The following is a 25,656-nucleotide window of genomic DNA, read 5'->3' as shown; positions in this document are numbered from 1 at the left end:
CTAGGTTATATCTCACATTTTTTAAAATAAATCCTTAATTAAACTATTTCATGTTCAATTTTATTTACAAGAAAAAAATTCATCTCAAATACAGGATTGACAAATCTTTGTGATACATTTTGTACAAATTTTTTTTAACTCAATATATTATTTTACAGCGTTAAGTTAAATTATCTAATAATGCAATTTGAGCACTTGAGATTGAATAGCGTTTTTTCTCTCTCGCACTCATGCAAATATATGCAATACCTATTATCGCTATAATTTTTTCTCTGCCTTTGTTAAAGAATATGTGATCTGAAACCAATAGCCCAACAGTCAATACCTCGTATATGTCTACGGTCTCGGATGCATATATTCTTCTCTTTTACATAGGACATACGCCCAAGTCCCTTTTAAACAGTTTCAATCCAATTTCATTTTTTCTCTCACATTCGTGACGATGAACTGTAAGGAGCTTGGAGCGTCGATTAAGTTTCAATTTTTTCTGGAATTAGTTATATATGTATGGGAGGGAGCTTAAGCTTAAAATTAGCAATAAGTAGAGAGCAATCGTAAGAATTGAATATTCACCTATTTGCTAGCTCAGATTTTTCATTTAGCTTTAATACCGCGACATTAAAATAAATGCCAAATTTGGTTCCGGCAAATATAGCATTACTTCTCATATTCGGAAAGTTACAGAAAGTAAAAATGGAAAACTGTTTTGTATAAGAAATTATCATTATTACAGTCACATAATAGAGCTGACACCTCTAAAACCAGAAGTTGCATTTTTTTGCGGTTTCTTATGGTTTTATGGCAATCTTAGCGTTAATCTAAATCCATAATAGAATTTTCTACATCGGACACCTTATATCGTTTTTGTTTCTAGTTAAAATGTTGATTCTTTTTGTTTAATTTCGATCTGATGATGTTCTGAATGAGTTCTGACGTTCTGATTTTTTTCAAAAACGCTGCTCTGAATCAGAGCAAAATCAGAGTTGATTCAAAAGTTATTAAAATTAAATATTTTCGTATGGTTGGAACGATTTTCTACGATACCAAATAGCAGTAGCCACTACATTTTTTTCTCCGTGTACTATTATTTATGGGAAATATACATGAATTATTTTGTTTGGTATTTAGTATAATTTGAGAAAACATAGTAAAATCAATTACAAATGAAATTAATTGAATTGAACATATTATATTTGTAGCCATATATTTTTATTGAAATATAAAAAATGCAATACAGTCACGATTCCGCCAAAAAAGATTTGAAAAATACTTGTAGTTTTAAATGTTACGAATTATAAAATGAAATTATTTTTTTTCATTTTCTTCACGAAGATTTTATGTCTCACTTGATCAGTATTAAGCGGTCTCTTGCCTATAGATGGACATCTTGCGCACCAAATTTCCATCTAAGATCGCTTATGAGCGCCCCTTAATCCCCTCCGAGAGGTTTTAAAAGCAATGAGAGCCTAGCGTGAGAGTTAGAAGGAATTGAGATTCGCTGTCTTTGACAAGGACGTGGTGTGTGACGACGATAGTTCGAGAAGATTCTCCAGCAAGAGTCGCGAGGAGATCTACCGGTGTTACGTGACGTTTCATTGTGTTATAATTGTATTTTGTCAAATAATATTTCGCTCTCGCAATTTCCGTCCGGACATAGTATAGCTAGCAATATTCGTGTGCGCGACTCGGTGGGAATGAGCGGCAGAGGCTGATTCACGCTGCGGCAGCATACTGCGACAGCATGCTGCAGTCAGCGTGCTTAGCTAGGTAAGACGAGCCGATACGAGAAGCGTAAACGTCTAAAGCATATGTGCGAGAGAGAGACGGAATGCGAGGGACAAAGGATATATAATGAACCGGCGAAAACAACGAGAGAGATTAGCCAGTTAGGAGTGAGCGCTCAACTAAGAAGGCTGCATTTTTCCTACTGAAGTTAAATCCATAATAAGAGTTTGAGAATATAATTGTTCGAGTTATAATTAAGTATTAGAAGTGTCGAGTACATTCGTTTTAATAATTTTGTGTAAACGAAAGTTATAGGAATTATCATTTTCTTGTGTGTTGCCACACTATTGGATAAAAAAATATATTGCACCAGTTAATCTGACCAGATTCAAAAAAAGTGATTGGCCACATCACGAAGCAAATAATATTTTGGACCGATTTATATTTACAATATTAATACAAAGTGAGTAACACTTTTTATGCAATCAAAAAATAATAGACATCGCGAGGTGAAAATTACGCGTCTGAGAATTTATATATATATCTCTCTATTCTGCTTAACTTATTTATGTTGTGAAAGAGACTAGAATAAATATTATAAATATAAACGCCTATAAGTGTATCCATATGCCTTCCCATTATATTAAAGAAAATCGCTATTACATTTTTCTTTTTAATAAACAAGCGTAAATCGTTATAAACGTTCAATTAATTATTTTACAATTGCGATATCGAGTGTCGGATTATAATTAACAGGAATTTCATTATTGACGCGCGAACGGGCCGGGGTGCCCGAAAGCCTGACCGCCGCCCGAGTCTAAGGCCGCTCGGCTGTTAAAAAGGCCTTCGTACGGGACAAACTCGCCTCGCGCGAGTTGTCACCTATCAACTAGTAGCAGAGCGTGGTTTCTCAGGCTTTATCTTTTCGCTTTTCTGTAATGGGTATTAATACACTATATTATTAGTATATATATATTATTGATTGGTGTGTAATATATAGTATTACATAGTGTTAATATATGTTGATGCGTATTAATTAATATTGATACTATAACGGGGTTTCTGCTCAGCTCCGCCTGGGCAGGAACAGTTATATAATATCAAGTCGCGGGAAATAAATTAGGTTGCTCTCCAGAGCAGATCGGCACTCCTGCACCGAACGTCCTGGGTCCAGCAGCTCAGTTGCCTCCTTCTCGAGTCGAAAACTTGGCCCGCGGAGAGTGTCGTAAGTTTTCGTGTGACGAGGCGCGACAGCCAAAGAGAAGCTAAAGCGCGTAATCGCATGTACGACTAGGGATCGAAGAAAATGATAGACAGCAAAGGGATGAGTTCAATTCATTTATTTAACCAACAAACGGTAGCGTAATTCGCACGCAGTATAAGCGGCAGCGTGGACGGTCTCGCGTCGAATTTCGGTGCAGCCGACGAGCTGCGCACACGCTACGCAGCGAGGACTTGCGCGCGCACGCCATGTTAAGAGCGGTTAGGCACCATGGCGACGGCTAACCGGCGCACACCGTTCGAACGAGAAAGTAACGTCGCTTGCTCGTGTCGGCTCTTTAGCCGGTCGAAATGTCTCGGTAACTTGACTGAGATGAAAACGGCAACCGCACTTGCTCGTTGTAAACCGGGCGAAGCGACAGTACGCGTGTAACGGAATACTATTCGTAGGCCGAACGAAAACAGGCAAGAAATAATCAACTATGCGGAAAAGTAGCGATGAGGATACACAGTTTAAGCAACGCAGGAGGAGAGAGCCATAGAGAGAGAGAAGCCAAGTTAACAAACTGGTACTTACAGTGCAGAAACGGACGAGTCGCTCTATGGTTAACTCGTGAGTAACTCACGGCGCGCTCGCTTATAAAGGATTGGGTATTCGCGTTATCGCTTCCTGCGTTCACGCTTTTTCAGACTGGCGCTACCACCGGGTGCTCATAAGACTCTTCAGGAACAGCGTTGGCGGTTGTCACGTGTATGGCTGCTTGACTTAATTGCTCTCTCCAGTAATTCGCGAGCTCGCGTTGCCGGTTGCTTCCACGTTGCCGGTCGGAAGCAGACTTACTTTTTGTTACCCTCTCTCTCCCTCCTCGAAGGGGGCCGCCTTTCAGCGAGGTCCGCGCCGCGAGTCGATATCGATGATCGGTCGATAGTCGCGTCACTTACCCGTTCGCTGACGTCCACGCTGTAATTACTTAAACATGTTTACATGATACTTAATTATTATAGATAATTATCATTTGATGGCCTCCTGGAGAGAGAGAGACATAACGAACTTACATGCCGTTCGTTATAATACATAATAATTAATCCGCCGTCTTTATCATTATTATTAATATTATTTTTTTTCAAGTGTCATCCAAATACAAAAGTAGGAGCAGTTGTGTGTTTAGTATGTGGAAATTTCTATCATACGAGTGAAATAGTAGCAAAAATCAATGCAGGAAATGCAATCAAACTAATAAACAGCTCATTCATAATATGCCAGGAGCATCCAAATTTTGCACTAACATCAAACTTGCCATATGGGGACTTAAGTGAACAAGCTAGTGCTTTTATAACACAATTTAAACTTGTAAGCAGAGAGGAAATAAAACAAGAAATACTAAATGAGCTCGTGCATGAGAAACAAATAATGAATGAAAACGATGAACATATGGATTTAACACAAGTAAGTGAATTAGATGAAATACAACAACTAAAAGCTGAAAATAACTTATTGAAAGAACTCTACAAAGAAACAAAGGAAAAAAAATGAATTACTAAATGAATTACTCATCAAAGAAAAGCAAAATAGGAATGAGTTATTAGCAAAAGAAAAGAAAAATAAACCAAATAACATATTTAAAAATTCATATGCAGAAACATTGAGTTTACCAAAGCCTAAGCCAAAAAAGGTACCAAGACTTATTATCAAACGAACTAATAAAAATGATACTACTAATTTAGAAAATACCGTAGCTCATTATCTTATCAAAGATAAAACAATACAAACAAAAAAAATTAAAACAGTAAATAACGATACTGTCATAATTAACTGCATGAATGAAGAGAGTATTAACACTATAGAAAAAACATTACACAAAAAAATACACACGTTTGCTAAAATTGAAAAAGAGCAAATTAGGAAACCAACAGTTAAAGTTACTGGCATCAACAAATCTTTCACACAAAATATACGAGACATTGAGTCAGATATAAACCAAAGAAATTTCCACAATTATGATGACAAAGGTAAAGTAATACACACATACACAAATGAGAAATTGCAAACTATGACAGTTATAATGGAGGTATCAGCTAATTTGTACAAACACATTAGAGAGAATAAAAGCAGACTTTTTGTTGGTTGCCAAAACTGCAAAGTCTATGACATTATAAATACAAGCCCTTGTTATAACTGTGCTAGGTTTGAACATAGTGGGAGCAGATGTAAAAATGAAGCCACGTGTTACAAATGCGGCGGTAATCACACTGGTAGTCAATGCAACAATAAAACACAAACATGTCCTAATTGTACATACCACAATACTAAATACAAAACTAAATTTGATACTAAACACAGTGCAATTGACAGCCAATCTTGTGAAATTTTAAAAGCAAAAATAAACAAATACATTGAAATGACAGACTACCCGATAATGCCAACGCACCAACGCTACTTCGGAAAAATAGAACACCCGGCTGCAGAAAAACCAACAATTAACGCGCGTCCTGCTCTATCAAGCGGCGCATCATTAGCGTCATTAGCCTCCATATCCTCGCTCAACTTACATGGTAACAATAATACGAAATACAAATAAAAATGCATCCCATCGATGAAAATATTAGCAACGAAATTATTATTAATAACACTGATGAATTAAAGGAGCACATAATAACAGAAAAGGAAATTATTATCTGTGTTAATATCAAAAGTTTGAATGCCAATTACACCAAACTTCTAACATTTATAAACAACCTACAAAAAAAACCAAGTGTTATAATATGTACTGAAACATGGAATTTACAACATTTCCTAGTCTTCAATATTGAAGGATACAGTATGTACTATAACAATAGTAGTATTAATAAGGCTGATGGCGTGGTGACCTATATCAGAGACGACATAATTGAATCAACAGAAATAATTCAAATACAAAATTTAAAAATTTTACAAACTACAATACAGTTAGAAAATGAAAAAACTATACTGTTAGCAACTATATACAGATCACATGACCTACACAAACCACAATTCATACAATCGATCAAAACATACATAACTCAACACATAAAGAAAAAAAATTCAATATTAATAGGCGATTTCAACTGCGACATTTTAAGCCAAGATCCTTGGGATCAAGAATTCTTGCAAATGTTAATGGAAAAAGGACACCATCCAGGATTTAATACGATTACCAGACCTTCGCTGGACAACAACAACAGTGGAACATGCATAGATAATTTTTTTATAAAAATGGAAAATAACGCATACAAAACTTTCAACGTCAACACCCCGTTCAATGACCATTATCCACTAATAATGGCGTTGCAGAACCAAACAAAAAGCATAAATCACTCACATAATAAAAAACAAATTAATTACCGAAAACTTCAACATATAGCTCAAACTATAAACTGGAATGAAAATAGTGAAACTAATGATACAAATCAATCTATCAATAACTTAATCATGAAAATACAATATTGCCTTAAACAGGCAGAAAAGAAAAAATGTCACAAACAAAACTATTAATAGCTTGAAGCCAAGAAAAAAATGGATCACCAAAGGCATAATAAACTCATGTGAAACTAAAGAAAACCCATATATTGAATGGAAATATAATCCTCACGATACAACAACAAAAAATAACTATAAAAATTTTATCAAAATTTTAGATAAGATAATTACAATAGCAAAAGAAAATTACGATAAAAAAATCATAGAAATGGTGCAACATGATCCTAAAAAATTATGGTCAGTTATCGACAACAAACTAGGGAGAAATACTCAGAATAACAAAACTATTGATTACATCACGGACAAAAATAATAGAATCACCAATCCAGAAGAAATTGCAAACAAAATGAACACATTTTTTTGTGAAATCGGAACGGAACTTAGCAATAATATAATACAACCGCAAAATGTAACGCTCAACCTCCCAAAAATAAACCCGAAAACAATATTTTTAAATTTTACAAATGAACAAGAAGTAAAGAAAATAATTGGCAGACTAAAAAACAAAAAAGGAGGAGTTGATGGAATTAATTCATTATTATTAAAATCATTAATCCACTACGTATCTGAACCACTTGCACTTGCTATAAATAAGTGCATTATTAATGAAACTTGGCCTGATGCTTTAAAAGAAGCGGATATTATACCAATCCACAAATCAAAAGAAAAACATTTAGCAAATAACTACAGACCTATTTCTCTAATCTCCAACATAGCTAAAATCTTTGAAAAAATAATACATAGAAGAATTCAATCTTTCATTGACAACTGTAATTTGCTTTCCACAAATCAATTTGGCTTTCGAAAAAACAGAAGCACAAAACATGCACTAAATTATATTTCAAACAACATTTATGAACAATTAGATGCAAGTAAACCTATAGCAATAACTTTTCTGGATCTTGCCAAAGCCTTCGACACAGTTGACCACAAGATACTGTTACAAAAATTATACAACTATGGTATTAGGGGTAGTGCCTATAACCTTATCAAAAGCTATCTAACAAATAGAAAACAATGTGTGAAGGTAAATAATGCAAGTAGCGATAAATAAATAGTAAAAATGGGTGTTCCACAAGGAACTATACTGGGTCCGCTACTTTTCCTACTATACATAAATGATCTACTAACGATACTACCAGAAAAATCCATACTATCTTTTGCAGACGATACAGCAATCATAGCAAAAGGTAAGAATTGGAAAGAAGCTGAAACTAATATGAACAGTTATCTAAAAATAGTGGGAATTTGGCTTGCTCTTAATAAACTATCTTTGAATATAGACAAGACAACGTACATGGAATTTGGAAATTATCATGACAGTACACCAAAAAACCTGAAAATTGAAATCTTAGGACATCCAATACACCGAGTTGAAAACACAAAATATCTTGGAGTTACTTTTGATAGTAATATGAAATGGGATTTACATCTACAAATCCTATACCAAAAAACAAAATATCTAACATTTGTCCTATATAAGCTATCAAAAATAATGAATACTAGTACATTAAAAATGATCTACTACGCACTCTTTCACAGCATAATGACCTATGGAATTATAGCTTGGGGAGGAGCGTACACAGGTCGAATTAAAGTAATACAAAACTTGCAAAACAGACTACTAAAAATAATCTATAAAAACCAATTTGTGACACATGAATATCCACTTAACTTAGATCAATGCTTTTCATTGGAATCTCTATTATTCCACTACGATACTTTTAAGGACAAATATATTGGAAAAGAAAGAAAAACAAGATTCGCCTCAATCCAACTCCCAAAAAGAACACTAACTATCAGCATAAAAAACAGTTATGTAAGAGCAATTATGTTATACAATAAACTACCAAATGACTTGAAAACAATTAGCAACACGACAACTAGGAAAAACAAACTTAAAAAATGGATCAAAGGAAACCCAATATGGCAAATAGATTAAACTGCAAAAATATAAAACAATTAATTGATCTCTATGGTACTCTGTATCCGACATCGGAAGTCCATGAGGATGCAGTAGACCACAACAAATTAATACTAGATATTAGAACATTTATTTGTGCAAATAACAATTGCAATTTATCTCATAAAAGATCACACAAAAGAATCACTCAGTATAACTATGAAAAAATGCTGAAAGGATCAACACAAGAAATCAACAGGATCGCAAAGCTAGCTAACAGCCTCTTGAATAATATGAAAACAACGACAGCTACACAAATTAACAGAATAAAATTCACTAAGTCCACACTCGAAGAACATAACATAAACAGTAATAACAAAATGTCCATAGAAACAGTTTTCGATGCCATTGATGAGATGGCAAATGAAAATAACTATAGAGCACTGTCAAGAAAACCGATGCCAGCCCCTGGAAAACTGATAGAACAATCAAATTGTATCAGAATGACCTATGGAGACATAAACTATCTAGGCAACAATAAAGCCCTGTTAAATTTTGACAGAGGTATTCAAGGAGCACAAATTTTCAAGAACTCAGCATCACCTCTAGAATATCAACCACAACACCTAGACATTGTAGTTGTCGATGACATAGTGTTCACCTCAACTTGCAAATGTGTCTCGAACAGACAACACAAAGAAATTTTTCCACACTATAGAGAAACTTGCGCAATAGGACTAACATGTCCAGCAAGATTAACAAGCTTAGAACGTGTCATCTACAGAAGAACCAAGAATGCAACAACAGGATATTTCACTACAGCCAGACAGATGCTAAATAGAACATGGGATTAGTACAACAAATCACGAATATCTTTATACAAATTACTAATTAGTTTTAAGTATTAGTATTAGTTTATTAAACATGCCAGACCAGCGTACAGGAAGAAATTCCTCTGCTGGATTACATGTATATGTAATGTAATTGTATATTACTAATTATTATTAATGTATATTTACTCTGGACTTAAATAAAATAAATAAATAAATTTCTTTCATATCTCATATATTATTTTACCTTAATTTTGTGTAATATTTACGTTATATTTAATTATAATTGCGATTAGAAAAATATAATTTCTTTCCTGTGCTGTACGAAACGCGATACGGATGAATAGGACACTCGTTCTTGAGCAGGCTAAAGCCACGCCGGAGACGTGGAAAATTGTTTTTTTCACGCGATCGGGTGCTCAGGGATTCGGTGGAGTTTCGTTCTTTTTTTGGTCGCGTAAGCGTAATTAGAGTTTTCGCTTCGGGTGCCCGAAAGCCTGACCGCCGCCCGAGTCTAAGGCCGCTGTTAAAAAGGCCTTCGTACGGGACAAACTCACCTCGTGCGAGTTGTCACCTATCAACTGGTAGCAGAGCGTGGTTTACGGATTATATATGGCCCAGGGTCCTATTTATTTTTTTTTTTATTATTATAGATAATAAATAAATAAAGGCGATAATACAATAAAATTTTCCCTTGTCAATAATGATAATAATTCCTAACAAATAATAATTTATTCAAATAATTATTATCAACAAAATACCAATAATTATTATTAATTAATTATAATTAACAATTAATAATTTATTCAAATAATAATTACCAATAAAATACTAATTATTATTATCAATCAATGTTCCGGATATTAGGCCAATAAAATAAAATCGATGAAAGGCTCGTAGACGCCTCAATTATTAGCATGTGTGGTTCTCATGTCTAGCTAAAAACATGTTAAATAAAAACAAAAAAAAAAGAAACCTTCAGGCGTCATGCGATCCGCGGTCGCCGAAATGCAATTAAGATCTTATCGATCGGCCGCATATGGGTGTTCCGTACGACCGAGTATAATTTAACCGTGGTTTGCTTACAACGAAATCAAGATGCTTGTGTCAAAATCGAAACTCGTGCTGACGGTGACGTGTGCCCGAAAGTCTTAATTTTCACAGTGTTTCTATTTCAAATTTCTCTCTTTGTTCCATGATTCATAACCGATATACGATACAACTTATATACGCATACAAAATCCGATAAAGCCTTCGCTCTCGAATCTACGACCGTACACTCAAGTGTCGCCGAGCCGACATTCGAAAAATTCTTCGGAGAAGAAAAATAAATTGTAACGAAATATACGCGATTATGTCATCTTTTAATATTGTCTCTGCGCCTTTTTTGGACTAAGTTTGGCTTGTAAAATGGCAGGCTTTTTCCTCTCAGACGGCGAGGTTTTTTATGCCGGCCATTTATTTAAGTTTAGTGTAATTTTAAACCGTTTCACGTTTTCTCTACGATTATAATTTGTAACCTTCGTAGTATTAATCACCTAGACATAAGCTGAATGAGTAAGCGCAATCATAATTTTATTGGCGAAAATTATTGTAAACCGAGCGATTAAAACTATACAGAATGATGCCGGCCGACACGAGCTGAATTATAACAAACATAGAGTAGAATTTGATCAGAAGGAGAACCGTACAATTGCCACATATCATGTTTAAACAAAAAAATACAAAAATCTAATGCCACCTGCTCTCAAGCTCGCAACTCGAATTGCATGCACATCCATAGATCGGATGGGAGCCATGCATACCGCAATATATGCAACCTCGAACATTTACCGTGCAAAGGCACATCATTGTTGGATTTTTATCGTGCAAAGGCACATCATTGTTGGATTTTTATCGTGCAAAGGCACATCATTGCTGAATGTTTATCGTGCAAAGGCACATTCTCATTTAAGCACTTTAAGCGTGTAACATTACACCATCACTTGAACGTCTGAAAAGCCGTGCAAAGGCACACGATCAATTGATAGAGCCAGCAGTATGGTGCGCATAGCTGCGCGTATAGTCCAAACGATAAGCTAAAAACGAAAACTGACGCCTTCCACCTCTAAGCCCTTTTGAGGGGAAGAAAAGGATGGAGGAGAATAATGCTTTGATTTTGTAACGATTGCTTTGGAGTTTAAATTAAGCGCTCGAGGCGCTCGTTGTGCGCGTGTGAATTGCGAGTATCTGCGCACGATCAAGGATCCAATAAAAATCGGAACGCACGCCGAGCTCGCTCTCTTTCCCGTCCTGCCGTGCCACCGGTCACCTAACAGCGATGGTCAACTGAGACCCCCGACTTCGCTGATCAAGGCATTGCTATACCAAAAGAGATCTCAGCCATTAACTCTTGAAACGAAATAGAATATTTGACGTTTCCGAGCTTACGTACTATCTTATTCTGCGGCCGGAGCGTTAGAAGAAGAATTAGTCATTTTGGCGTACATCAAGAAATAACGGTGGTACACAAGTGGCAGCAAAGGGGCGTGCTGACGTTTGTCATCCAAACGAGATTGTAAGCATTTGTATAATTTAAATCACGACATTGTTCGAGCGTAACATGGTATGAACGAGAATAACAATTATTTGAATTTATTTTTTGACGTAAAGATAATTAATGGGGATGTCGACATAGCGAACTATTATATAGTGTGCATGTGCGTATGTGCGATTGAGTGAAGACGTGATCGCGTAGATGACTTTTATAATAATACATGGCAATGAATAAAAATGAATGTTTCTTATTTTAGTGAACCTTCCAATTTATTACGTATCTCGAATTGCCTTTTGCTAACTTGTTTGTTCGAGCCAATCTCTTTCATTCGTGTGTAAATACCCTGTTGACCGGACATTAATTTAGAATTTACAATTTCTCGGCTCGTTCGGCAAGCATCATTCCAGTATTAGTCAGAAAGTTCTTGGCTATCAGCGAGGCAAGTTGTTCTTTCGTTACTAACTCGATTCAAGCGCACTTATAATTTCCGATAGTCTAAAGATATTATTTGTTTTTTACAACTTGATTTCATTTGTTTATTCATAATTAATAATTACTAATAATTTTTTTTGTCATAATAATAAATTAGATATAATTTTGTAATAATTGTTTTTATTCACACTACTCTTATCGCGAACAATGGGGTCGGTATTTTTGGGCTCTAAGACGCACATGTGCGCTTGTTAACTTAAATTTCGCCTGCCTCTTCGATAATATACCAGGAAACGCGAAAACTGAAGCGTCATATGATCCACGGTCGTCGACCTGCGACCGAGATCTTATCGCTCGGCTGTTGGTTCAAGTTTGGCACGTTCGAGGGCTAAGGCACATGGGTGACTCGAATTGTCAACGTTGAATGCCTTTCTGAATGGTTGTATACGGCCTGCGTTTGACGGATGGAACAAAAAATATGTAAACCGAAGTGCGAAGGTACAAAAAAAAAAATTGTCAGCGACCGGCGCGTGGGTGCCGGCGCTTTGAGTATGCCTCTCGGGGTGATTCGCGGAAGGCTAGGCGGCCGAAACTCTCTCTGCGTCGCCAAATAATTGAAATTTTATGCTGCGCATAAAAGCGCAACGCAAAGTCGCTACCACCGCCCTCAAACAAAAGAACTAGGCTCGTGCCTGATCAGGGCTGCCAAGTAACTTGGAACATACAAGTTCCTTGAGTTAAAAAAAAAAAATAAAAAAGAAACGGAGGAAGATTTAAAACTTCTACTCTCCTCCAGATAATAAGGCAGGCAGTGGGCCGCCACCGATGCTGAGTCGTAAGACTCGTAAGAGGAGCGGGGTAGTAGACCGCGCGATAAATGTAGTAGGGCTTCCCGGGCCTTTGGGCCGCGAGTGGGAGAAAAGCCGCAAGAGAGAGGGAAATTTCGGCGGTGGCCGGCCGGCGTTTTTCCTCCTGATGGCGAGCCCGAGGCGAGTTCAGACGCGCGCTAGCCTTCTTTAAGCTTGTATCCGATATTTGTTTCATTTGTTTTTGTATTGCGTTGTTGCTCAATAAACTGTAGTATTCATAACAATTTAGCATTGTGATAATTCCCACTTCCTTTATCCCGAACAATCAATAACAATTTATTATATATATATATATATAATTATAAATTTTTATTTTAATAATTAATTTATATTATTCCATTAATCAATAAATAAATTATATTAATAAAATAAATTATTAATTAATAAATTAATTTATTAACCAATAAAATAAATATTTTATTAACTAATATATACCTATCGTTTGGTAATAAAAGTAAAAGTAAAAATAATTAAGGGAAATTTTCATAACAGAATGGTACGGAATAATGCCAAGTGTCAATCCCCTATTACAACAGAATAATAAATAAAAATAAATTCGTCTATTTCACAGAAGAAAATATTTCGCAAACGCGCGCATCAAATTTTAAACGATCGTTTATAAAATAATACCCCAAAGGAATTTTGCTAAGCCGCGTTTCGACTTTCATATATTTTTAAGCAAAAGAATCACGTTGCCAATGCTATTCCGTCAACTAAGCACGAAATGTGGGAACGGAAGAAGGACGCACCCGGTCTCAGAAGCGAAAACTCTAATTACGCTTACGCGACCAAAAAAAGAACGAAACTCCACCGAATCCCTGAGCGCCCGATCATGTGAAAAAAACAATTTTCCACGTCTCCGGCGTGGCTTTAGCCTGCTCAAGAACGAGCGTCCTATTCACCCGTATCGCGTTTCGTACAGCACAGGAAAGAAATTATATTTTTCTAATCGCAATTATAATTAAATATAACTAAATATTACACAAAATTAAGGTAAAATAATATATGAGATATGAGAGAAAAAAAAAATATTAATAATAATGATAAAGACGGCGGATTAATTAATATGTATTAATATTAATTAATACGCATCAACATATATTAACACTATGTAATACTATATATTACACACCAATAAATAATATATATACTAATAATATAGTGTATTAATACCCATTACATTAATACTCGTGCCAATCAATATATATTAATCAATGTGTATTAATTTTGTGAAGTTACTAACTAAATTTTTAAGATTTTATCAACGCGAGAAAAGCGAAAAGATAAAGCCTGAGAAACCACGCTCTGCTACCAGTTGATAGGTGACAACTCGCGCGAGGCGAGTTTGTCCCGTACGAAGGCCTTTTTAACAGCCGAGCGGCCTTAGACTCGGGCGGCGGTCAGGCTTTCGGGCACCCCGGCCCGTTCGCGCGTCAATAATGAAATTCCTGTTAATTATAATCCGACACTCGATATCGCAATTGTAAAATAATTAATTGAACGTTTATAACGATTTACGCTTGTTTATTAAAAAGAAAAATGTAATAGCGATTTTCTTTAATATAATGGGAAGGCATATGGATACACTTATAGGCGTTTATATTTATAATATTTATTCTAGTCTCTTTCACAACATAAATAAGTTAAGCAGAATAGAGAGATATATATATATAAATTCTCAGACGCGTAATTTTCACCTCGCGATGTCTATTATTTTTTGATTGCATAAAAAGTGTTACTCACTTTGTATTAATATTGTAAATATAAATCGGTCCAAAATATTATTTGCTTCGTGATGTGGCCAATCACTTTTTTTGAATCTGGTCAGATTAACTGGTCCAATATACTTTTTTATCCAATAGTGTGGCAACACACAAGAAAATGATAATTCCTATGACTTTCGTTTACACAAAATTATTAAAACGAATGTACTCGACACTTCTAATACTTAATTATAACTCGAACAATTATATTCTCAAACTCTTATTATGGATTTAACTTCAGTAGGAAAAATGCAGCCTTCTTAGTTGAGCGCTCACTCCTAACTGGCTAATCTCTCTCGTTGTTTTCGCCGGTTCATTATATATCCTTTGTCCTTCGCATTCCGTCTCTCTCTCGCACATATGCTTTAGACGTTTACGCTTCTCGTATCGGCTCGTCTTACCTAGCTAAGCACGCTGACTGCAGCATGCTGTCGCAGCATGCTGCCGCAGCGTGAATCAGCCTCTGCCGCTCATTCCCACCGAGTCGCGCACACGAATATTGCTAGCTATACTATGTCCGGACGGAAATTGCGAGAGCGAAATATTATTTGACAAAATACAATTATAATACAATGAAACGTCACGTAACAACCGGCTACTTCAAGCATACACACGCGTACGCAGATATCTTACAATTATCAATGATGACAGCGACCTTAAATCTGCGAGTCCACCTGTAGATTTTGGGGAAAAATTAAGAGGAATTCAACTACTTTACTTTAAATTTTGGAGGATTACTCTACCAACGGCGGATTATTACACGATAATATAAAAAAATCATGTAAGACGCACTTTTCTAATAAGAACAATCGCAAATTAGAAAGAGTTTAGGAAAACCGAGTTGGCCTTTGACGAAAGTAATAATTACGATTACCGTTTAAACTAGAATCATTAATTGTATCGAAGTTTTGAAAAATTGTAAGCGTGATCACGTAAACTTTAAACCTATTTAATAAAATTGACAATTGTTAATAATAATCAATTTAATTTGTTATTGCCACGATCTTGTTCCTGAGATCTTGGTCATTTGCCTTTTCATATAAGCTATACCGACATTTAAATGTGATGTTTGCGCTGGCCATTTAATATAAGTCCAGCATATCATTTACGTTATGTCTTGATTCTATATATTAAATTTTACAAAGCCTATTGGTTTAATGATTTTTTTTCAAATAATAATGATAGTTCTCATATGAATTCTTATAAAGGTTGCTCGGACGGTCGGCCGACCCATGCAGCTTCATGAATTTCTTTATGAGGTTATTTATGAGAAATAATACGAGAAGTGGGTCAATAATATATAAGGACGCATGGAACTTTATAAGAGTTCTTCTAAACTGATTTTAACCAGGGATACTACGACATACGATCGTTTAACTAGAAGTAAAAGTGCCCCTAAAAATCGCTTCTCGATGTGCGGTAGAGGAGAGAAACGAAAACTACCAAACTTACTTCCTTGATTTATGTTTGCACAAATAATTCCTGATATGCCATTACTCACTCATACTACACTTATGTCGCATTTTCTAATAAACATCAATATTTGAAAAAAATCAAAGTAAAATTTAATTTTGCATTTCTTTTTCAGATGAGTGGACGAAGGTCAAGGCTACGTAACGGTTGTTACTCAAAGAGACATAAAAGACGCTTGGTACAAGCGCAGAATGAAAAAGATGCCAAACGTAGGAAAGAGTTAATTGATACAATAATAATAAAAAGATAGAGAATACAAATGACAATCTCATTTCTATACAATGTACGCCAGTAATTATGGAAGAACCAACAGGGACCGCAGTTGATAACCTACAGGAAGCTGGTACTGATAGTACATTAACTGAAAAATCAAACGATATAAAACATCTCGAGCAAACCAGTACAGACAGTATATTACCCCCAGTTTCGAATAACATGGGAAATCCTTTTATGATAGAATGCGATACTACAACTAATCAATTTTCAGAATATGATGAAGTTTATGATTATATCATCTTGAATGATGAGGAATATCATTACATATATAGCGATTGTGATGAATCAGATCATAGTGGTATAGATTGTAACACGTACGTTAATAATTTAAGCCCGAACAACGTTGCGTCACAAATTATTTAAGGGGAAAGGCTCGGAAGGCGCATTCGCTTCGTCGCGAAAATTTAACGAGGGCTATGTCGTCCGGTAATATAGATAATCGCAATTTAATCAATTACAAGAGAGACAGGTTCGAACAGAATAAACTCATCAATTCGAATATTTTACTCTTTATTGCAACAATACTATACATTCGGCTTTTGACGTGTGCGTCGGCCGAGTCCGGGCTAAGTTCGTTCCGTGCGAATTAACGCACAGGAAACAGAACGTCACCTTACAATTTGTCCCGCGAATTCCGCGAGGGCGATGCGAATTCACGTATCTACCCACTCTTCCGCGTCCGGCCTATATGATGCTCGGAGAGAGAGAAATCGAGGCGCGCACCGATAAACTAAAAAGGGTACCTGACCTTGAGAGGGAGCGCTGCTGCGGAAGTCCACGTCCTCTGAGCAACGATGTTGTCTTCGAAAGGCGGGATTGGATGCAGCCGGTCTTCCTTCTTGCTGATGGTCGCTATATGTCAATTAACCGCACAAGCACTGGTTTTTGGTCGCGAAGCTTGACTAGCTGGCAATTAATTGCCGGTCAAAACTCTACTGCTCGCGATCTCGCGCCTTCCGCGCTTTCTTACGCGCCCCTCCCTACAGGTACTCAAAACGGCCGAGCGCCGCCGGCTACGCACACATGTGCGGCTCATGCCGGCGACACTATTTCTCTCTCTCCTCCTCTGCTCTCCGCTCACGCCTATCCCTCTAACGCCAGGTATCTCCGCCGATCAGGAATCAGACCTGCAACAAAGCCACATCGTGCGTCGATACTCGGTTTTACTCAACCAAGACCGATGTGGCAGCGGCTCAGGGGAAGGCACGCGGAAGAGAGAGAGAGAGGCGAACAGGGCGATCGAATCCAACGATCGATTCGCCCGTCACAAGATGAACAAGATGAATTGGAGCGAAATATGGATAATGGTTTCAAAACGAATGAACTCGCTACAAATGTTGCCGAGACTATTTCATCGCAATTGAAAAGTGTCTTTGCACATTGGAGCACACAGTGTTTCATAACGAAAGCAGCACAAAAGAAATTTTTACGCAAGGTTCGTAATGAAATTCCTCTACTGAATTTACCTTTGGATCCAAGAACTATCATGAAAACTCCCAAAAACGGAGAAATTCATAAAATTCAAGGTGGAGAGTATTGCCACTTTGGATTGAAATCAGTTTTAAAGCAAATTGTTGAGAAGCTAAACTCGTTAAGCATCACGAGTAATGATATTGGTTTACTTGTCAACATCGATGGAGCGCCTGTCGGCAATGATTCCGTAAAAAACTTATAGCCCATTCTATGTTCAGATACAGTAACTAAAAATGTTTATATAGTTGGGGTTTACTGTGGAGACTCTAAGCCTGAAGACGCCGATGAATTTTTGAAATTTTTTGTTGAAGAAGCAAAGTTGTACGTCAATCGTGGCATTCATGTAGCCGAAAGTCAATATAACGCGTTAATTGAAGGATTAATTTTAGATGCACCAGCTAAAGCATATATATTGGGCGTTAAATGTCATGGCGGTTACTCAAGTTGCACGAAGTGCGAAATAAAAGGCACTTATCGCGATTGTGTTTGTTTCCCTGGAGAAGTTGAAACTTTACGCACAGATGAGAAGTTTGAAGCTTACGATGAATACAAAGAAGAAGGATATCAACTAAGAAAAACGATCAGAAATACCTAATCTGAAATTCGTATCTCAAGTGCCACTTGACCCTATGCACCTCTTGTATCTTGGAGTTGTAAAAAAATTGTTTTTGATTTGGCGGTTTTCGTCAACAAAACAAAAACTCTCAATTGCTATTTTAAATCTCATATCAAATATTTTCATTAATATTGGACCTTTTGTTCCGTATGAATTTGCTCGAAAACCAAGAAGTTTAAAATATATCAAACACTTTAAAGCAACAAAATTGAGGCAGCCAATTCTGTACAGCGGGGTTGCATTTAAAGGAAATCTTCCTAATGATACATACGACAATTTCACTATTCTACACGTCGTAACCAGTATACACAATCATCCTTTATTATGCGCGGCTCCTGCATGGATTAATTATGCAGACGATCTTGGAAAAATGTTTGTCAGAGGATTCAAAAAGTTGTACGGATCAAGATATGTGTTACATAACGTACACGGTGTTCAGCATGTGGCACAAGATGTTCGAAAATACGGCGAATTAGAAAATTTTTCGGCATTCCATTTTGAAAATTTCATAGGTTACATAAAAAGATTATTGAGGAGTGGAAATAAGATTTGCCAACAATTGCTCAACAGATGCTTCGAAATTGAAAATTTACAAGAAATATCAGCGCCCGAAAATAATGACAATAATTTGAAGCAACCACACAACAATGGACCTGTACAAACAACTTTTAAGATGTCTTGCAATATAAAGTGTGCCTATTTGATTCCTTTAAAATTAATTGCGATTATGGAAAGAATAATTACGTTTACGTAGATAATAGTGATGTCGTCGAAGTTTCAAATATAATTAAAGATAACAATAGTGTGTATATTGTTGGCCGAAAGTTGAAGATAATTGGACCAATATACGAACGTCCTTGCTTGTCAAGTAAATTAGGAATCAATGTTTCCGGTACATCTTCGCTTAACTTAATGTTTGAATATTAGAGTATAAGTAGGATCACTGTTAAAATTTTCATGGTACCATATAAAAGAGACACGCTTTTCCGATGTTACATACAATTCGATCACCACTGCCAGTACAGGTATCGTAATATTATTACATTTTCGTCGCAAAAAATATTGTTTAGCAAATTAATCTTATAAATTGTATGATTTCAGTGAACGAAACACACCTATGTATTATACAGCTGGGAACAATCTATTAAGTTCAATTAAAGTAAATGAAGATTTATATTAGTATAAGTGTAATAAGGATTGTTAAAAACAGATGAACTTGTCGATCTTTTACGCGTCCTTTTTTTTTGTTTCGAAAAAGTGAATCTATAAAAAACCGATAGAAGAGGATGGATTTCATATTTGAAAAAAAAAATTTTTATTGTTTTTTTCAACGCAAACAGGTGTATAAAGAAGTTCTTTCAACATTAACTTTAACATAGATTATAAACGAAAAAATGTAAATTTTTAGTTGATAAGAAGTAAGTTTTTGCGGCACATGTAATTTCATATTGAAAAGCTCTATACTCTTAATGACATTTTATTGGGTTATGTAATCGAAATATTCAACTAACGATTGGGTTAGTAAGACGTTATGTCGCTCAACCATGTAGTTTCCGTAAATTGTTCTTGTAAATGATATACGACCATTTCCACAAAAAAATCAATATATTCTGCGTGCGTTCTGAAAAATACAAACGTGAAGCGACCCTCCTAATTAGTTTAGATTATTATTGTACATTATATCAAGTATCGAAAACGTCCGAATAAAAAAAATTATTGTGACATCTAATCGCTCTTAGAAGTTGAAAAAAAAACACTGCGTATATTTCTTTAGTTTTAGGAACGAAAATATTGAAAGCGAGTAATCAATTGCGATTATAATTTTCTTGAAGTTATTGAGCCTGTTTTTATTTATAGTTTTATATTTCAAAGAACGAGGAAGCGAGAGAGAGAGAGAGGTGGGTAAAGATAAAGCCCGAATTTTCATTTTCTGATTATAATTTTAATTTCAATTCCGTGAGAATTATTACTCGTGCAATACAAATGAATGTTAATTAAAGTTGCGTAATCTAGAATTTTTCAAATTGTTCAAGTATGCTGAAAGAGAGCAATTTATTTTTTTAATTTAACGTTAAAGAATATGTTTCTGAAAAATAATGTAGAAATGTTGTTTAAGCGCCACGTAAATACTTGGAGTTCGCTTATTATAAGATTGTTCTAATTGTAAAATCCGAGCGAAAAAAAGGAAGCTAGTTTATGAATTAGTATTACGTAATTCCGTAATAATGTATTTTATTAGTTGAATTTATAATGCCGAATAAAGTTGTTGTAAAAAAAATAAAACTTCACACGCCGTACAATTCACTCTCCAAATAATTAAATGTAACTGACTTGTTTGTTTTTTTCCGAGAATAAATCGGTACGTACCAGCGACGTACCGGAAACATGGCAGTACCGTACCCGACACGTAGCGAGAAGGATCCACCGAAAAATTGTGTCCTGGCACGTGACAGAAACGTACCGGATTTCGTGGTGAGCTTCGAAGGTTTGGCATCCGTACCAACTTGAAACGTGTTAAGTACGTTGCCATCTCGTAGCAATACTTCCAGTTTGGTACGTACCAGGAACGTTAGAAATTGGAAACGAATTTCGGTGGAAAAATTTCGTTTGTGTTAGGAATCGTACCCGGTACGTACCAAGCTCATACCCAAAGACACAATAATGGTACGTTGTTGCTACCTTCTGTCAACTAATGTTTGGTACGTACCGGCAACGATGTTCTTGCTACTTAAGAGGACATTAGTGTGACGGCGGACCATTTTTTTTTCTTAAAATTTTAATATTTCTGTATAGCATTTAAGACAAGCGGAGAAACGAGAACAGTCGCTCAAAAGCGAGGGGGACCGAAACAAGTTATTAGAATTTTTCCCCGAAAAACAATAAAACCGCGACTGCATCCGAGCCAGCGTTCTCCAACGCATGTAAAGAGCGTGTAGCCCCTTGTATGTGTTTAACACGTGTCAACATGTCGATGAGAGGAGAGAGTCATAAAACTGCGACTAACATCCTGTAAGCCACTTTTCCAACGGATTTTTCCTCCTTTTAGAATGCTCAAAAATTTACCATTGAAATGAAATAAAATTAAAATTATCTAAATACAATTGTTTCATTATCGCAATACATCCCGGATAATTATGACTTCTCAAACCTCTCATCGAGTTCTCATTTCAAAGCTAGGATTAGTTAGAAAATAAGAAAAACAGAAAAATCCAAGAAAAAATTATTATATACGCGCACTATATTGTTAAACGGATTTTTATTGTAAGAAATTAGGAGATAATCGCCTTGTTAAGTTACATAAGTTTTGTATTAATACTCCGATTAAAACTGAAATAGAATTGTATGATTAGTGAAAAATTTAATACAATATTGTTCCTAGCACTAAGTAGCTTGTAAGTTATCGAGTTTACAAAAAAGAATAATTTTTAAGTTATTGTAAATCCGCTTATTGGATAAATCTTAGTTGAGAATGGTACTCGAGGAGCCATCTCACGAGCCAAGGCCTGTACCTCTGCGTCCGCTCCTCCGATTTTCTCCACGCCCCCGCTCCAATTAGGGCCCGAAAAATCAGTGAAGAAAATGAGAAGAGACAAATGGGCCAATGAAAGCATCATCGCTTACTCCACTCCTCCCAAAGCTAAGACGCTAAGAGAGGGACTTACCACCCAACCACCCCCAGTGTATAAAAAGAGATGTACGAGCTTCGAGCGACAGTTGTGGAAAAAAAATCAAGAGAAGAAAATTCAACATTGTGCTATCAGTGAAGAAGCAGAGAGCCAAGCAGCCAAATAACAGAATAAATCTGGAATTGAACAAGGAGAAGACATCCAACACCAAACTCAACAAAACTTCTTAATAAAAAAAAGACAGTAAGCGAATAAGAAAAATCCTTTATTTCTATACTTTCCTCTCTCTTTTCTCTAGCGAAGTAATAGCTCGTGTTTCCCCTTTTTTTTATTAGCTGGAGACTACTTTTGATAGGCTCCAGGTACTAATATTATTAGAAAATCCGGGTACTACTATTGATAGGACCCGTGGTGCTTCTAGCTCAAAGATTACGACTTTCGATCGGAATCTGAGAGCGGAAGTATAGGCTCTGTGGCATTTCCCCCCTCGATTTAGACAATTTCTTGACGAGTGATCCACGCCAGTTTAGGCGAGAAATCGCAGTTCTGGCGACAACGAATCCTGAGACTGCGCTAAGCCTCAGGCGCACCTGAGCTGTGTCGTTGCCACGACGTCACATTAGCACCTGCCAGGTACGTTCCTGCCACCAGTCCTACCAGTACCACATTTAGTGATAACGTTGCAAAAAACTGGTGGCAGGTACGTACCGGGTACAACCAATGTTGCCTGGGCGGTTATTCGATCAGGCCTTTCAATTGCAGCTGAAGTTGAAAATTTGCATAAATTTATTATTGGCTTATTTTCGAAAATTGTCTGAAAATTATGTTGCAACCATACTTTGGGTTACATATACAAAGTTAAAGTTGATAAATATGTGGAAGGAAAATATTGATAAGAGTATTTAATGTCTCAACTTCAAATATTTTTTCAAGTTCAAAGGAAAACGTCATAGAGTGTAGAAGGTTAAAGTATTCACGACTGAAGAAACAAATAACTTTGTAAAAAGTTGATAGAAATGTATTAATTTTATTTAAATAAAAATAATAAAATAAATATTCCAAGAAAATAATTTATTTTTTAACTTTATTTTATTGCAATTGTGGCTTACAAATCAAGCGCTACGAGGTCTACAACTGAAAAGTTGTTTATATATCACACTCAGCTCCTACGCAGTCCCCCAAGCCCCGACAATCTATCGCCAACAAATCTCGACGTAATCCACCGATTTTGCTAGAAATCTCGATAATTAAATAAAAAATTTCAATGATATATACACTAACTAGAATCAACGTATATTACAGTAATTATATATATAAAAGTAAAATAAATACAGTCCAAATAGCTTAAAAAACACATCTTTCAAGAAGTCTAAAACGGCGTCTTCCGAGCATCATCCAGCAATAATCTGCCGTTTGCGAACCAATCATCCAAATCCTCAAGTAAAGTGGACGAGCTCCATTGTTTAAATAAGACTAAGTGTACTTAAAAAAATTATATCAAAACTATATCTAATTTATTATTATTATTGCAAATAAAATTATAATAATTTATTAATTATAAATAAAATCAAATTAAGTAAAATTATAAAATAAACAATAACTTTAGACAATCGCAAATTACATTTTACAAACCTCGCTCTATATACATCATTACACTTGTTACGGTATGTTAGTTGCTACAGGACTTATACTATAGCCTTTTTTTTCCAATGCGCGCACGACAAAGTTCATCTCTCTCTCACTCTATCATCGGAACTTAGTCTCTGGAGCGATCAAATCAGAAAAGAACTTAGAGCGTGAATGATGCATTTGCAAAATTTCACTCTATATACTTCCATCATTACACTTGTTACGTATGTTAGTTGCTCGATTACTTTTACTATAGCCTTTTTTTCCAATGCCCGCACGACTAAGCTTCTTTTCTCTCTCACTCTATTATCGGGACTTAGTCTCTGGAGCGATCATATTAGAAAAGAACTTAGAGCGTGAATGATGCATTTTCCAAGTCTCGCTCTTTGTTCTTCCATCATTACACATGTTACGTATGTTAGTTGCTCGATGACTTTTACTATAGCCATTTTTTTCCAATGCGCGCACGACTAAGTTTCATCTCTCTCTCACTCTATCATCGGGACTTAGTCTCTGGAGCGATCATATTAGAAAAGAACTTAGAGCGTGAATGATGCATTTTCCAAGTCTCGCTCTTTGTTCTTCCATCATTACACATGTTACGTATGTTAGTTGCTCGATGACTTTTACTATAGCCTTTTTTTTCCAATCCGCGCACGACTAAGTTCATCTCTCTCTCACTCTATCATCGGGACTTAGTCTCTGGAGCGATCAAATCAGAAAAGAACTTAGAGCGTGAATGATGCATTTGCAAAATTTCGCTCTATATACCTCCATCATTACACTTGTTACGTATGTTAGTTGCTACAGGACTTATACTATAGCCTTTTTTTTCCAATGCGCGCACGACTAAGTTTCATCTCTCTCTCACTCTATCATCGGGACTTAGTCTCTGGAGCGATCAAATCAGAAAAGAACTTAGAGCGTGAATGATGCATTTTCCAAGTCTCGCTCTTTGTTCTTCCATCATTACACATGTTACGTATGTTAGTTGCTCGATGACTTTTACTATAGCCTTTTTTTTCCAATGCGCGCACGACTAAGTTTCATCTCTCTCTCACTCTATCATCGGGACTTAGTCTCTGGAGCGATCAAATCAGAAAAGAACTTAGAGCGTGAATGATGCATTTTCCAAGTCTCGCTCTTTGTTCTTCCATCATTACACATGTTACGTATGTTAGTTGCTCGATGACTTTTACTATAGCCTTTTTTTTCCAATGCGCGCACGACTAAGTTTCATCTCTCTCTCACTCTATCATCGGGACTTAGTCTCTGGAGCGATCAAATCAGAAAAGAACTTAGAGCGTGAATGATGCATTTGCAAAATTTCGCTCTATATACCTCCATCATTACACTTGTTACGTATGTTAGTTGCTACAGGACTTATACTATAGCCTTTTTTTTCCAATGCGCGCACGACAAAGTTCATCTCTCTCTCACTCTATCATCGGGACTTAGTCTCTGGAGCGATCAAATCAGAAAAGAACTTAGAGCGTGAATGATGCATTTGCAAAATCTCGCTCTATATACTTCCATCATTACACTTGTTACGTATGTTAGTTGCTCGATGACTTTTTCTATAGCTTTTTTTTCCAATGCGCGCACGACTAAGTTTCATCTCTCTCTCACTCTATCATCGGGACTTAGTCTCTGGAGCGATCAAATCAGAAAAGAACTTAGAGCGTGAATGATACATTTGCAAAATCTCGCTCTATATACCTCCATCATTACACTTGTTACGTATGTTAGTTGCTCGATTACTTTTACTATAGCCTTTTTTTCCAA

At 36.0% G+C, this 25,656-nt stretch overlaps 1 protein-coding gene across 1 annotated transcript in view; it reads left to right on the top strand.

Moving 5' to 3' along the window:
• LOC131673797 (uncharacterized) overlaps window positions 1–16,459 on the top strand; it is a 36,994-nt gene extending 20,535 nt beyond the window's left edge. Inside the window, exon 4 of the mRNA XM_058952085.1 lies at window positions 16,367–16,459. Within this exon, the coding sequence (XP_058808068.1) occupies window positions 16,367–16,395 (29 nt within the window). The 3' untranslated portion in view covers window positions 16,396–16,459. The remainder of the gene's footprint in view (window positions 1–16,366) is intronic.
• The last annotated feature ends 9,197 nt before the right edge of the window (window positions 16,460–25,656 follow it).

The sequence above is a fragment of the Phymastichus coffea genome, unplaced genomic scaffold (assembly GCF_024137745.1).
Source record: "Phymastichus coffea isolate CEN01 unplaced genomic scaffold, Cenicafe_Pcof_1.1 PCOF00198, whole genome shotgun sequence".
Classification (NCBI taxonomy): Eukaryota; Metazoa; Arthropoda; class Insecta; order Hymenoptera; family Eulophidae; genus Phymastichus; species Phymastichus coffea.
This window is presented reverse-complemented; position numbering and strand designations above follow the sequence as displayed.